Source organism: Haliotis rubra, unplaced genomic scaffold (assembly GCF_003918875.1).
Source record: "Haliotis rubra isolate DU_JTF1 unplaced genomic scaffold, ASM391887v1 Scf276, whole genome shotgun sequence".
Lineage (NCBI taxonomy): Eukaryota > Metazoa > Mollusca > Gastropoda > Lepetellida > Haliotidae > Haliotis > Haliotis rubra.
Window position 1 is genome coordinate 450,093 of NW_025766847.1, and position 15,445 is coordinate 465,537.

The 15,445-nt window shown below is 40.3% G+C and overlaps 1 protein-coding gene across 1 annotated transcript in view; it reads left to right on the top strand.

Annotated features, from left to right (window-relative positions):
* LOC124280905 (unconventional myosin-XV-like) overlaps nucleotides 1–15,445 on the top strand; it is a 145,460-nt gene that overhangs the window by 99,707 nt on the left and 30,308 nt on the right. The window contains 14 exon segments of the mRNA XM_046716891.1: nucleotides 2,710–2,791; nucleotides 3,748–3,878; nucleotides 4,698–4,796; nucleotides 5,555–5,629; nucleotides 6,226–6,386; nucleotides 7,829–7,998; nucleotides 8,712–8,784; nucleotides 9,288–9,494; nucleotides 10,237–10,374; nucleotides 10,377–10,959; nucleotides 12,157–12,253; nucleotides 12,479–12,585; nucleotides 13,610–13,993; nucleotides 13,995–14,802. Of these exon segments, the coding sequence (XP_046572847.1) occupies nucleotides 2,710–2,791; nucleotides 3,748–3,878; nucleotides 4,698–4,796; nucleotides 5,555–5,629; nucleotides 6,226–6,386; nucleotides 7,829–7,998; nucleotides 8,712–8,784; nucleotides 9,288–9,494; nucleotides 10,237–10,374; nucleotides 10,377–10,959; nucleotides 12,157–12,253; nucleotides 12,479–12,585; nucleotides 13,610–13,993; nucleotides 13,995–14,802 (3,115 nt within the window).

Below are 15,445 nucleotides of genomic sequence, written 5' to 3' on the forward strand. Positions count from 1 at the left end.
TGGCTTCACAATGCATAAAAATATGTATATATGTGTCGTCACTACAAATAAATAGGCCAGTGGTGATTCTGGGTTAAGTAATATAGATTCACAGGAACTCTGAGATCACTGAATGGATCAGATGGTTAGACTTGGTTCCTTGCATATCGTTGTATCCTAATGTAGATGTACAGTTGTATGTACTGTTGTGATGTAAGCAGAGATGCCAACCACTCCGATTTTCAAATACAAAATCTGCTCCCCGATTTCTCTTTAAAAAACTCTGATTTTCTAGAAAAAATTCTGAATTTATTTTTACGGTATACAATTTTGTAAATCACCTGTGATTTATTTGAGTGAACACTGGTAAAAGCATTCAGAAGCTTAGTGTGTGATCCTTTGGGTGCCGATTGTGTATATTGCGTGTTATTGACGATGAAGTTTCACAAAGTGTTTTCCGAATGCATGTCATAGTCCGTATGAAAGTGAAACAAAATGGCAGAGCCGACCACACGCTCACCCCCAACTCTCACCTTTGGTGCTCAGGGCTGGCTTTCAGTAATGACTCTGTCTTCCTTAGATTCAGGGTTGGCATCTCTGTGTGAGGGTAAATGGTCCTTAATACTTCAATCACACTGGACTAGTTGATGAAATGGGGACTGGCCTGAGATTAGTGACCTGAAACCATTCAATAGTTGATCAGTCATACACCTTAACAATGATAGGCAGGCAATAGTTGGTCAGTCATACACCTTAACAATGATAGGCCAGGTAATAGTTGGTCAGTCATACACCTTAACAATGATAGGCAGGCAATAGTTGGTCAGTCATACACCTTAACAATGATAGGCAGGCAATAGTTGGTCAGTCATACACCTTAACAATGATAGGCAGGCAATAGTTGGTCAGTCATACACCTTAACAATGATAGGCCAGGTAATAGTTGGTCAGTCATACACCTTAACAATGATAGGCAGGCAATAGTTGGTCAGTCATACACCTTAACAATGATAGGCCAGGTAATAATGATAGGCCAGGTAATAGTTGGTCAGTCATACACCTTAACAATGATAGGCAGGTAATAGTTGGTCAGTCATACACCTTAACAATGATAGCAGGTAATAGTTGGTCAGTCATACACCTTAACAATGATAGGCAGGCAATAGTTGGTCAGTCATACACCTTAACAATGATAGGCAGGCAATAGTTGGTCAGTCATACACCTTAACAATGATAGGCAGGCAATAGTTGGTCAGTCATACACCTTAACAATGATAGGCCAGGTAATAGTTGGTCAGTCATATACCTTAACAATGATAGGCCAGGTAATAGTTGGTCAGTCATATACTTTAACAATGATAGGCCAGGTAATAGTTGGTCAGTCATATACTTTAACAATCTCATGATATAACAAGCAGCATTCATGTGGTTTTAAATGGAACTCACTCACTCACTCACTCGCTGACTGGATTATCTCTCTACCTTCGCCTCTGCAGCCAGGGCATGAAATCAAGCGGAGAATCTCATTGTTGTTCCCCGTTCCGAACATCATGATGTTGAGTGATGAGGAGAAGGTATATCCTCCTGTTGCCTCCACCTTCCCTTTACGTTCACCCAAATTTATTTGCATGATGATTATTTTAATATAATGTTTAATTATCATTATGTTGTATACTTAGTTACACATATTTTACCCCGCATGATCCGAGCTTATGTCAACATTTCAGCATTTACTCTTGATGCAATTTGATTATCTTGTAGTCTGTGAACACACTGTTGAAAAATTAAACATCAGCTTCTCCTGTAAAGCAAAACTACATGTCTCTTCCAAAATCAGATGTGATCTACCTGTCAATCTAAAACTTTAGCATAATTGATATCGATATAAGAATCATGGTATATACTCCATATTGTAAGGTATATTACATCTGGTGCATTGACCTGAACTCTGGCCAGAGTCATCTATAATTCAAATGGTCTAATGATCAACATCAAACCAAAGGCTTAAAATAAAATCTGAAGAATTTGTGTTATGTTTATTGGGTGGTCATGCATTAACCAGTGCCTGCTGATGAATTACTTACTGTTGTTACCTGGTAATTGCCTTGTGGTGTCCTACCTGTGTAGCACAGGTGTGTAATCGCACAGCATGGCAGACACAGGTAGAGTTACCTGTTAACGAGCTCCGTGGCATGAAGTAGCTTGCTTGATGTTGTTGGCCATAGACTTAATCATTATGTTAATGACAATTAGAACTGCTTCGGAATGGTCCATATTTGTCAGAAATATGGTTCAGGTATATAGAGCATTCATTTTTACATATGTTCACATAGTATTATTTGTTCGTTTTTTGTAGTTTATTTTGGGATTTGTATCAAATTGGACTTATATTTTGATATGTTATAATCTTAGGTCATTAATAAATGTAATGAAATATTTAGCATATATGTATCAAATTTCCTATACTAGTTCAACTACTTTGTTAACAAGTTATATGTTATCGTAATAAACTTTTTACATAGTTTCAGTGTATTATTGTTCACATTCCCCTTCATCTTATTGATGTACAAGTGAAAAGAATTCTGGTAAAATAATTAGTCATTGGTTCATGAATTCCAGCTGTATTTTGATGCTTTTCTAGAATGTCATCAAACTGTTGTAATTGTGCTTGGTAAACAGCATGTATGAAAAGAGGAAAGTCTTTGCTGAGCAGTCTGTTATATGTTTCAGGAAAGGGAGGCCCGGGCTGAAGCCAGTGTGTCCAACCTGGACATCCCAGGGGAGCTAGCCTTTGTCTACAACAAGCTAGATGGTAGGTAGAGGACCTTATGGTAGTACCCCCTGTGTGTAACGGCAACAGTCTTCCCCTGTAGGATTCAGAGCATGTTTAGTGATGAAGGGGCTTCTTGTGTCAACTCCCACACCTTACACTGGATGACACATTGGTCTAAGGTGCTGCAGTTCACTACCCGGAGTTGTGTCCCCTAAACATGCCAGATTCCTATAATTATCTATTCAAATCATGAACTGCCATGATAAAGATTCTTGGCTTGACAGCACCACCCTCTCCATGCCAGTGGGCTGCACCAAAATGTTTAACATCCAAGATCTGCATCAACCTGGCCGTCAGGGCTCCCTCCCATGTGAAGCTGTCCAACAGTTATACAACTGAAATACTGATCTAAGTGGCTTTATACCACCTCCCTCCCAAGGACTCTGGAATAGGTGTAAGACTGCTGGGGGAGGTGCTAGCTTGTCAAGATCTCTGTGTAGGGCACCTTGACTGTGTCACTATCATGGTCTTAGCTTCAGGATAGCTCCATACTGACTCGTGATGAGAACTTTCAAGGGAATCCCTACTGAAAGAGGAACTGGGGTGCTGTGGGCCATCACAATTATCAAAGCCATAAAACCAGTACTATCTTGTTGAAATATTGCCTGAAATATATATGCCAAATGAAATACCTTTGAAATAAGTTTAGGTTTTGTGCAAAGTCAAGAGATAGGACATGACTGCATGTCCATCCATGTTTGTGCTTATTTCTCTTTCAATGCCACTTTCCTTTCTTTCAAATTTGGCAGACTGTCAGAGGCTGTATTTGTCAGTTCAAATTTCAGCCTGGACAAATTCACTTAATAATAGAATAATTCATCACTTTCATTTTTCATATTGAATAATGCATGAATAACTGGAGAATAGTTGAGGTATATGCTTCAGGGTGTTTGATGAAAATATGCATTTTACAATCATATGTTCCGTTGTTGTAGACTGGCGGCTGGTGCACACCGGCACCAACATCAACGTGGTGGCCGACGTCAAGCCCATGGACATGGCCTACAAACTGCCAGTGGACATCAGTTCCCACACATTCAGCAAGTACATGGGCGCTTACTTCAAGGTACAAACATGTAGTACTGTGGTCCATGCAAGACATGCCCCATATTCCAGCAGGAAACACAGTACATGTATATACACATACACTGGAAGGTGAAACCAGCAAATGCTCACACAGAAAGTCATGTGACAGGCAGGGGTATCAGTACAGCAGGACATGATTAAATGTTTGGCAAACACCTGGTGTCATTCATTTTCAGCGGTTTATTCATACATTTTTCATTGCTGTCATTTAAGTTTCAGCAGATAACTAGGATGTTGTGTTTAATTTTCTGTATGCCTCTACAGAAAAGTATGAATTTGATGTGTTAGTTAACAAATGCACCTGGTGCAGCAAAATGACCACAAGACCCCTTCTTCTTGTTTGGGCAGTTATATTACATATATTAGAAAGATGTTAAATACTGTTGTATAGACCAGCAGACAAATCAGGTTGTATAGACCAGCAGACAAAAACAGGTTGTATAGACCAGCAGACAAAAACAGGTTGTATAGACCAGCAGACAAAAACAGGTTGTATAGACCAGCAGACAAATCAGGTTGTATAGACCAGCAGACAAAAACAGGTTGTATAGACCAGCAGACAAATCAGGTTGTATAGACCAGCAGACAAATCAGGTTGTATAGACCAGCAGACAGATCATGTTGTATGAATTGGTTTTCTGTTCCTAGGTTAGATCAGAGACCATATAATAGATATTATATTGTCTCTGGTTAGATCCACTTCAAAACATAAAATATGAAAATCTCATTTCCTGTAAACTATTGTTGTAGTAGTCACGAACCAAGCATTAGGCATAACAATGACTGTTTCCTTTTGCAGAAATCTGACTGGGGAATTCAAATTGAGCCAATCAAAGCACCTTTTACAAATCTACAAGGTGGTGACCTTTCGCATAGGGCTTTGTCAGTATTCAAACTGGTAAGAAAATAACTAATAACATGAGTCACAGTAACATGGTTGATAATATGTCACCTTACTCCAGTAGTTCGGAGCATGCATAATATCAATCACAGGATTGCTTGCTCCAGACTTGATTCCTTAACAGACCAGCCATGATCTTACAGCTGGAATATTGCTGAGAGCATCGTAATACAAAGGCAATACTAATCAATCATTAAATGCCAGCATTATTGTGATGTACACATTCCATGGATGAGTTTCCTGGTCCACTGGGAAGGCCTAGCTTCCTGTCCTCTGGTATCCTGTGAAGCTCTCTCGTGGCCAGATCTTACCGACCACACCAAACAGGAAGTGGCCCACACAAATATGTGTGTTGGGAAGACTATATAGTATTTTGACATCATTAGTAATCAGGTAAAGAATGCATAAACAAGGTCACTGTGTGGTGACCTCCTGCAGCAGACAGGGATGACCCCTGCAGGGGAGATGTTTTTGAATACTGACCATCAGTTTAGTAGCCTTCAGCTGCAGCAGCAGCATCACATATTACCAGCATGGTAAAGCCGTTTCGGATACCTGTGCCGCCAAAATCGGCAGAACTCAAGAGGAAGTTCAAAATCTTCAAGGTTTCGTTAAGATTTTCTATTGTGGGTTATTTGTTACAATATTATATATTTGTGATTCACTTTTCTTTACATTCATATTTGATCAAATTTTTGTCACTTTTAACTGATGTAATGCAAACCATTAATGGGGATCTGGATGGTTATGTTTAGATTCTTCGCTTCATGATGGAACAGAACATGTCTGAGAAGAAGCAGAAAGTTCTGTCAGATTATGTCGTACAGCTGGTGAGTGGATATATTTTATTTGGTATTATGTTACATAGATGTGAAATATAGACCTTTCTACATGTTTCATATCACACTGATGGGAAGTCATGACTACATCGGTATCCAATGATGAATTATGTTTCTTTGCATTGAAGTATAATCTCACAAATATTTTAACAAGCCCACTTAAATTTATTTACCATAGTTGTGTTGAATGTTGTTTTGTTTGTTTTGACAGTGGTAATATTTAACTGAAATCTTAAATGTATAGCACCCAAATACCATCTGTATATTTTGTCAATCATCATTGCTACACTGAAATATACTGTCAAGCAATGCTGATGTGATTTAACTTGACTTTCTTAGTACATAATATGTCCATACAGCAACTCCCTTTGGAGGAGGTGATCGAGGGATTCTGTTGGTTGGCTAATGACCCAGTCCATTCTGTTGGTTGGCTAATGAGCCAGTCCATTTTGTTACTCTACATGGATACTATATCTTAGGCACAGTTTTGTGCCCATATCTGATATTACTGGAACATTATTGGTAAGGGTGCTTATTCTGTCACTCTTCCCTTGTATGAACTCTGACCATTGTTGCCAACTCTACAGGGTCTGCAGAATGAAGGTTTGAGGGATGAGATCCTGTGTCAGCTGACCAATCAGACGTGGAAGAATCAGAACATGTCCCAGGCGGAGAAAGCCTGGCTGCTATTGGCCTGTTGTCTCAGCTGCTTCTCACCCAGCTCCACCCTCTTCAAGTTCCTGCTCAAGTAAGTTGCCGAACCTTCATGCCCATGCCCACATATTAGACAACATGAACACATATGTGAACATGTGAACACCTGACACATATTAGACAACATGAACACACATGTGAACACACCCAACACATATTAGACAACATGAACACATATGTGAACACACCAGACACATATTAGACAACATAAACATATATGTGAACACACCTGACACATATTAGACAACATGAACACACATGTGAACACACCCAACACATATTAGACAACATGAACACATGTGAACATGTGAACACACCTGACACATATTAGACAACATAAACATATATGTGAACACACCCGGCACATATTAGACAACATGAACACATATGTGAACACACCCGGCACATATTAGACAACATAAACATATATGTGAACACACCTGACACATATTAGACAACATGAACACATATGTGAACACACCCAACACATATTAGACAACATGAACACATATGTGAACATGTGAACACCTGACACATATTAGACAACATAAACATATGTGTGAACACACCCAGCACATATTAGACAACATAAACATATATGTGAACACACCCGGCACATATTAGACAACATAAACATATATGTGAACACACCCAACACATATTAGACAACATAAACATATATGTGAACACACCCAGCACATATTAGACAACATAAACATATATGTGAACACACCTGACACATATTAGACAACATAAACATATATGTGAACACACCCAGCACATATTAGACAACATAAACATATATGTGAACACACCTGACACATATTAGACAACATAAACATATATGTGAACACACCCAGCACATATTAGACAACATAAACATATATGTGAACACACCCAGCACATATTAGACAACATAAACATATATGTGAACACACCTAGACACATATTAGACAACATAAACATATATGTGAACACACCCAGCACATATTAGACAACATAAACATATATGTGAACACACCCGGCACATATTAGACATCATAAACATATATGTGAACACACCCGGCACATATTAGACAACCTGAACACATATGTGAACATGTAAACACACACCACACATATTAGACAACATGAATGCATTTCTGCAGACACACATATGTGCAGATATGTGTTCATATTATGTCATGTGTTTATATTATCTAATATGTGTCCATGTGTTCTTATATGTGTCTGATGTATCATCTGTTAATACACATCTTCATCTTTCAATTATGTGTCTGATGTGCACAGATATTTGTTCATATTATCTAATGTGTATCGTGTGTCCATTTGTTCTCATATGTGTTCATGTTATCTAATATGTGTGTCCATGTGGTCTTATATGTGTCTCATGTGTATGTCTGTTAAGATGCATGTTCATCTTTCCAACTTTGTGTCTGATGTGTGCATGTTTTCAGTAACTGTTGATGTTTCCAGATATGTGTCTGATGTGGGCATCAATGGCTACCGAGCAGTGTGTCAACACAAGGTGCTGCAGAGTGCCAACATCCCCCCACAGCTGTGCCGCACCTACCCCCCATGTTTCCTGGAATGGGTTGCAGCTCAGAGGAAAGCCAACATGGCACTGCACGTCAAATTCCCAGATGGTATGTGTCAGATATATTGTGTGCTCCATTTTCATATGTCATTGTCTTTTAGCCTCAATGATAATAGTTGTCTGTTATTTTGTTGGTCATTACTGACCTTGTATTTTCTTCTCAATCAATCAAGTTTATTTCGTAACAAGGCCTTAGGACCACGTACAATACAAAATAAACAAGTGTAATTATAAGATAGTGGCAATTGACAGTTAGATTCATATGTATAAAGAACGCAATGACAATGCTTCCTTAATGTAAGTAGAACAATTTGTTGCTGTTGAAAAATTGGTACATGATAGTGTGTTTAGAAAGTATTGCTGATCTATGTAATTTGGTAATGCTTTAAAATACTTACAGCGCAAGTCATAATAAATTTTACATTCCAAAAGGAAATGAAATTCATTTTCTACAAAATTATCGTTACAAATATTACAAAGTCTTTGGTGCCTCGGAACTCCATCAAGTCTACCGTCTACCAGTATTTATATATATTGGAAGTGCACCGATTTGTAACATTGTTATTCTCCGTCTCGCATCTTTAGATTTTCTTCTGAAATCTTTGAAATGAATTAAAACTGTTTATGTACCTTTACTGGCTTGCGATGAGAATACTGGTACTGCATTTTATGAGAAATATGCAAGTGTGTTAGATTATATGGATAATTCTTACAAGTAATAAAAAGTGACTTAAGTTATTGTGGTGGTGTGATTGTTTTCAGACCGCGAACATTTGGGCCATGTTGAATCCTGGACATCTGGAGAACTCTTCACATCACACTTATTGAAGCAGAGGTATGGAGTTCAGTCTGTTCATGTCTGCTGTTGTTAAATTTGACATCATTTGTCCGAGAACTTCTTTTTACATCAAATACAGTCAAACACTGTTGTGTCAAAGTTGAAAGAACCTCAGTAAATATTTCCGTTATCCAAGGTTTGACGCACACGAAAAATAACATAGCATACATCTAACGACTTACATGAGAAATGAATAACAGAGAAACAGGAATTTGTGATTTAGTGTTAGGGCATTGCTGAACTGCCATCCCCGTGTCATACTTAGTCTCAATGGATTTCAATATTACTGTGTAGGAACCATATTTTGTCACATCAGATTCAATACATCATAGGTAATAATGATGAACAGGGAAGGAAAACACAGAGACCAAGCTTTTGCTTCAAGACAACCATCACTTCAACAAATCAAAGTTTGACACAACAGTGTTTGACTGTATAACACAAATATTGCATTCCGGAGAATTGACGTCAGTAATCAACTTATAATTTTTATCTGACAGAGGTTTGCCAGAGAATGCCCATGGCTGGACGCTAGTATTGCAAGAGGATCTTGATTACTACGAACTGATGGGATATGACTATGTCCTTGACCTTGTCAGTGAGATTGAGATTGCCCCGGGATTCCCGGTGTGTAAGTCCTACTTCCTGGTGTCGACAGATAGGAGCCAGGAGAGAGTCAGTCAGCGGAGACATGCTCACACAGATGGGTGAGTCTGGAGCCTTCAACAGTTGTACTTTAACCAAACACCTTTTGAGGAAGAATGTAAATTCTTTGAAATCAATGTGCAAAGAAAATGCTCAAATGAAATTTATGATGACTTCATTCAGCAAATCTTTATTTCCAATTTACATTGGGTTACCATAAGAAACATAGGGTTGAGATGGGGTTACCATAAGGAACATGGGGTTATCATAAGAAACATGGGGGTTGAGATGGGGTTACCAGATGGAACATGGGGGTTGAGATGGGGTTACCATAAGGAACATGGGGTTGTCATTAGAAACATGGGGGTTGAGATGGGGTTACTATAGGCAACATGGGGGTTGAGAAGGGGTTACCATATGGAACATGGGGGTTGAGATGGGGTTACCATATGGAACTTGGGGGTGGAGATGGGGTTACCATATGGAACATGGGGGTTGAGATGGGGTTACCATATGGAACATGGGGGTTGAGATGGGGTTACCATAGGCAACATGGGGGTTGAGATGGGGTTACCATAATGGAACATGGGGTTTGAGATGGGGTTACCATAGGCAACATGGGGGTTGAGATGGGGTTACCATAAGGAACATGGAGTTGAGATTAGGTTACCATTATGAAGAAACATGGGAGTGAGAAGATGTTTAGCACATGAAAGTGAAACTTCATGTGTTATGACATATGACTATGACACTGTATGGAAGCATATGCAAAAACTCCCATTGTTCATTGTATGTATATTGCAGCGCCCACAACCCTGACCGAGATCGCCTGATGGTGGTGATTGGCTCCCTGCCCCAGATGATCAAACGGACTTCCCACAGCCTTCCTCTGGACACGTGTCAGATATCAACAAGCATCGCACAACATCAACATCAAAAACAATTGTTCAAAATGGTACCACGGAAAATCTCAATTTCTCAATGACAAGTGTCCTCAACCAGCGACCAACAGAAATTTTGGAAAATGGTTTGTCAGAGAGCAAGCTAAATGTTCGCTACAACAAACGGCGGGCACCAGCACCGCCATTAGCCAATGGCCATGTTTCAAATGGATTGTCAAATGGGGAAATCACAACCATTCTTGAAGTCGAGAGTGACATTGATCTTGCAGAAAACAAACTTAACAACCGTTATCGAGCTCAGAATGGCGATACCAAAATATACACAGATACTAATGGTGATCTTTCACAAAGCAAACTCAACACTCGATATGTCAAGTCAAACAAAGGTAATGCCAGGAACAAATCAGGTGTTGCTGATCAAATAAGTCGCAAGGACAAAGTGTTTGATCGAAGGTCAGTAGCTTCAGACCTGTCTGATGGTCAATCTGCCTGGTCCAACTGGGTCGACGATGTGTTCAATGATGCTCTGTTTAATGAGGTCCAGGATGACATCAGTGACGGACGTTCCCTAGAACAGAGGATCAAGGGAGGAGGGAAGGGTATCCCTGGCCTCACAACACAGCAGGTAGGCAAGGGGGGACTCTCAAAGGATGCTTGGGAGGGACTCTCAGGGAAGGCTAAGGAGCTAGGGATTTTCAGGGGAAGCTCAGGAGGGACTCTGATAACACTATTGTCAACAGTATGACCTGTTGTACTGAATACTTCCCACTATTGTCAACAGTATAGCCTATTGTGTAAAATACACCCACTATTGTCAACAGCATAGCCTACTGTGTAGAATGCTCCCACTATTGTCAACAGTATAGCCTATTGTGTAGAATGCACCCACTATTGTCAACAGCATAGCCTATTGTGTAGAATGCTCCCACTATTGTCAACAGTATAGCCTATTGTGTAGAATGCACCCACTATTGTCAACAGTATAGCCTATTGTGTAGAATGCACCCACTATTGTCAACAGCATAGCCTATTGTGTAGAATGCACCCACTATTGCCAACAGTATAGCCTATTGTGTAGAATGCACCCACTATTGTCAACAGTATAGCCTATTGTGTAGAATGCACCCACTATTGTCAACAGTATAGCCTAGCCTATTGTGTAGAATGCACCCACTATTGTCAGTAGCATAGCCTATTGTGTAGAATGCACCCACTATTGTCAACAGTATAGCCTATTGTGTAGAATGCACCCACTATTGTCAACAGCATAGCCTACTGTGTAGAATGCTCCCACTATTGTCAACAGTATAGCCTATTGTGTAGAATGCACCCACTATTGTCAACAGTATAGCCTATTGTGTAGAATGCACCCACTATTGTCAATAGCATAGCCTATTGTGTAGAATGCACCCACTATTGCCAACAGTATAGCCTATTGTGTAGAATGCACCCACTATTGTCAACAGTATAGCCTATTGTGTAGAATGCACCCACTATTGTCAACAGTATAGCCTACTGTGTAGAATGCACCCACTATTGTCAGTAGCATAGCCTATTGTGTAGAATGCACCCACTATTGTCAACAGTATAGCCTATTGTGTAGAATGCACCCACTATTGTCAACAGTATAGCCTACTGTGTAGAATGCACCCACTATTGTCAACAGTATAGCCTACTGTGTAGAATGCACCCACTATTGTCAACAGTATAGCCTATTGTGTAGAATGCACCCACTATTGTCAACAACATAGCCTATTGTACTGAAATGTGAATGCATTCAGTTATCGGCAACAGTGTATGCATGTGTTCCTATCTGTTGTAGCAGCCGTTAATACCTTCTGGACAGATTGGTCTGGGTCTCCCGCCAACAACACCCATCACCCCCAACATTGGCTTAGGAGTGGGATTTGGTGGAACAGGTATGATCACAAGAACTATGAACATATTTCATTAAATTGCTGAAGTATCTAACTTTGATCAGTGGGTACCTGGTATGTTTGAAGTGAGAAAAAACAAAGAATCTTTCTTAGTCAGGATTATATTTGTTTTGTCATAATGAAGAATAATATGTGGAATGTTTAATGCTTTCTGTCTTAGAAGAAATAATACCTTACTCAGATGCTCTTCCATTGCTTCTCCTTCAGACCCAGTTCAGCAACTAGTGGCCCAGCAGGTGCTTGCTCAGCAGCAAGCACAGCAGCAGGCTCTAGCACAGCAGCAACAACAGCAGGCTGTGTTACAGGCTTATATGGTGAGTAGATATCTGGGTACAATATAACCTGGGAACATGCAATATTTATGTCTTTCAATGAGTCAATAATAATTTCAGTTATAGCAAATACATTTATGCAATTGCCTATTGGAAGAATTAGATTGAAACCTTTTTAAGTTTAGCCCCATAACGTTGATGTGTTGTGGTAGATGATGAAGTGTTGGTTCCAACAGGAAACCGATCAGCACTAATGTGTTTTGAACCAGAGATAATTCCATTTATCATTCCTGAATCGCTGCCACAAGAGACCGGTGGGATCGAGTGGTATTATCTGGAGGAATGGTCTTGGGTGTTAAATAGAATCCCACTCTGGTATATTTTGATATCAAACTGATCAACAGTCAAATTAAGGTGACGTGTTTATCACTTTGTGTTGATATATTTCGTATCAAAAGATTCATTCCTAGGAGATATTGCTGCAATGTATTGCATCATAATGCTCTGTGGACTATGGTGACATCATTGGTTACAATGGTGAACTGTCACAATGACTTTCTACACTCAAGGCACTGGTTATTAGTGTTTACAAACTAAAAAGGGTGGAAGAATGATCTTAGATGATAACAAGAATATCACCCTCATGTCCCTCATATTAAATACAAATTGAAAACTGTTCAGCAATGTTGATATAACCAGTGTATGAAATAAGCCAAAAATCCAGCCAGACATCAGGGCTGTTAACTTCAAAATGTTACCAGCCCAAAATGGATTTAACCAGACCAAATATGTTGAATTTACTCAAATGTATGGAATATCTAAAAAAAAATTACCAGACCATCGGGCTGGCCAGCTGTAAATTTAGACCGTCCGTCAGAAATCTAGACCGCCTCAGGCAGTCGGACGGGCCTTATTTCATACACTGATATAACATAGTTTAAACTCAGGTCAGTTCTCCATTCTGTATATTATTTATGTGCCTCAGAAATGCCAGTAAATGCAAGTATGATTGAAAAAGTTTTGCTGGTAATGAAGAGATCATACATATTAATTATCATTATCACAGCAAGCACAGCGGCAACAAGAACAACAGCAACAACAGCAGCAACAACAAGCTATCCTCCAGGCTGCCCTACAGCAACAGCAGCAACAGCCTGTTCTGTCCCAGCAACAACAAACCTCTGCTCTGCGTGCAGCACTTGCACAACAAGAACTGCAGAACAAGTTGTTAAAGCAGAGCATCGAGCAGGAGCTGTTGAAACAGCAGCTGCAGCAGGTCAAGGTGACCCCCACACCCATTGTCAGCCCTGCCCCCAGTTTTGGGTCAGCCCTTCCTTCAGCCCTTCCTTCAGCCCTTCCTTCAGCCACACCATCAGGCATACATCCAGAGACAGGCCAGCCAATTGCCACTGGCAGTCAGTTCCCAGGCCAGAGAAACCGAGGATATGGTGTTTCCAGTGATCCTCCCCCCTGTACCTAGTAAAAAGGTTGCCTTCCAGAAGAGCAAATTTGAAGGGCAGACCCATCAGCCAGCTAGGTATACTATCACTACACAGGCAGCTGGTGGTGCCAACAAGCAGGTTGGCATTATTGGAATAGAAACTGGCCGACAAGAAGCTGATCAGCAGGCAACATCTCCACCGTCGCAACCTCCTCAACCACCTCAACCACCTCCCCCTCCTCCTCCACCAGAACAGTTTGCTGACACTCCGTCTCCTCCTCCTACTGTACACCAGCAGACAGGCAGCCCTGCTCCTCCCCCACCACCACCTCCCCCTCCTCCAGCGCCAGAAATTATTTCATCCAATGACAAAACAAAAACTATTCGTATCCGCGTTGGCAACATTGTGTGGCCACCAGTGAAAGAGACAGAGGAGAAGTATCAACGAGAAGTGGGCAAGCTGCTCATAGACGAGAAAGTCAGCAGTAACTTGGAAAACAGGTATGGAGGTAAGAAGACGGCTGTCAAGATAGAAACAAAAGTTGATGAAACAAGACCTAAATCCATCCTGAAGAAACCTGATGATGAAAGTAGGCCACCACTGAAGAAAACAAAGTCCTTGGTTGATACCCATGCCAACACCATGAAGCTACTGGAGAGCAAGCTTGGAGGGGGTGGAGCTGCTAAACGGGAAGAAACGAAACCCAAGGTGATGGCAGAGGCAACCCAGACAACAGACACCCTCAAGTCCACCAAAACATCAACAACAACCATGCCAATACCACCTCCACCTCCTCCACCACCTCCACCACCTCAAGGTAAGAACATTCTACTCACACCATCATTGGCTTTATGCAGATATTTAACACCTGTCTGGAAATATTGTTTGGGCAAGACAATCCTGACATCATGAGCCTATATTCACCATGGGACATTGTGACTTGTATCAAACAAGTCACTGGCCTGATCCCCTGAGTACATTTCTTCTTGTGACCAGAAGGTGCCAAAGAAGCAATTCTAAATGCTTTAGTGGATAGAGCAGCCATACAGAAAGTGGAAGGTCAGTGGTTCAAACCCTGACCATGTGATGCCAGATGTTAAAATATGGTACTTGTTGTTACCCTGTCTGGCCCTTGGTTGGCTCAGAGATAATCTACTGTGTCTAAGTAAGTGTGCTCACATTTAAACCCTGTTGTATGTGACAGATGTGAGGCCTGATGATCCTCAGCCTCTTTAGATGAAAAGCAATTTTGAACTTCTCAAGAATTTTCAAGAGTTATTGGCTTGGGATTACAATTTAATACACTCTTTGCATGGCATTTAGAAGTGATACACATAAAGGGTCACATTTTATGGATATCAACTTCTGTAGTATGAAGAACGCAATGTTTTCCTGGATATTCTAACATCATATTACAGAAGTTTACTTTTAACTTACTATCCCCCTTTATGGTTAAACAA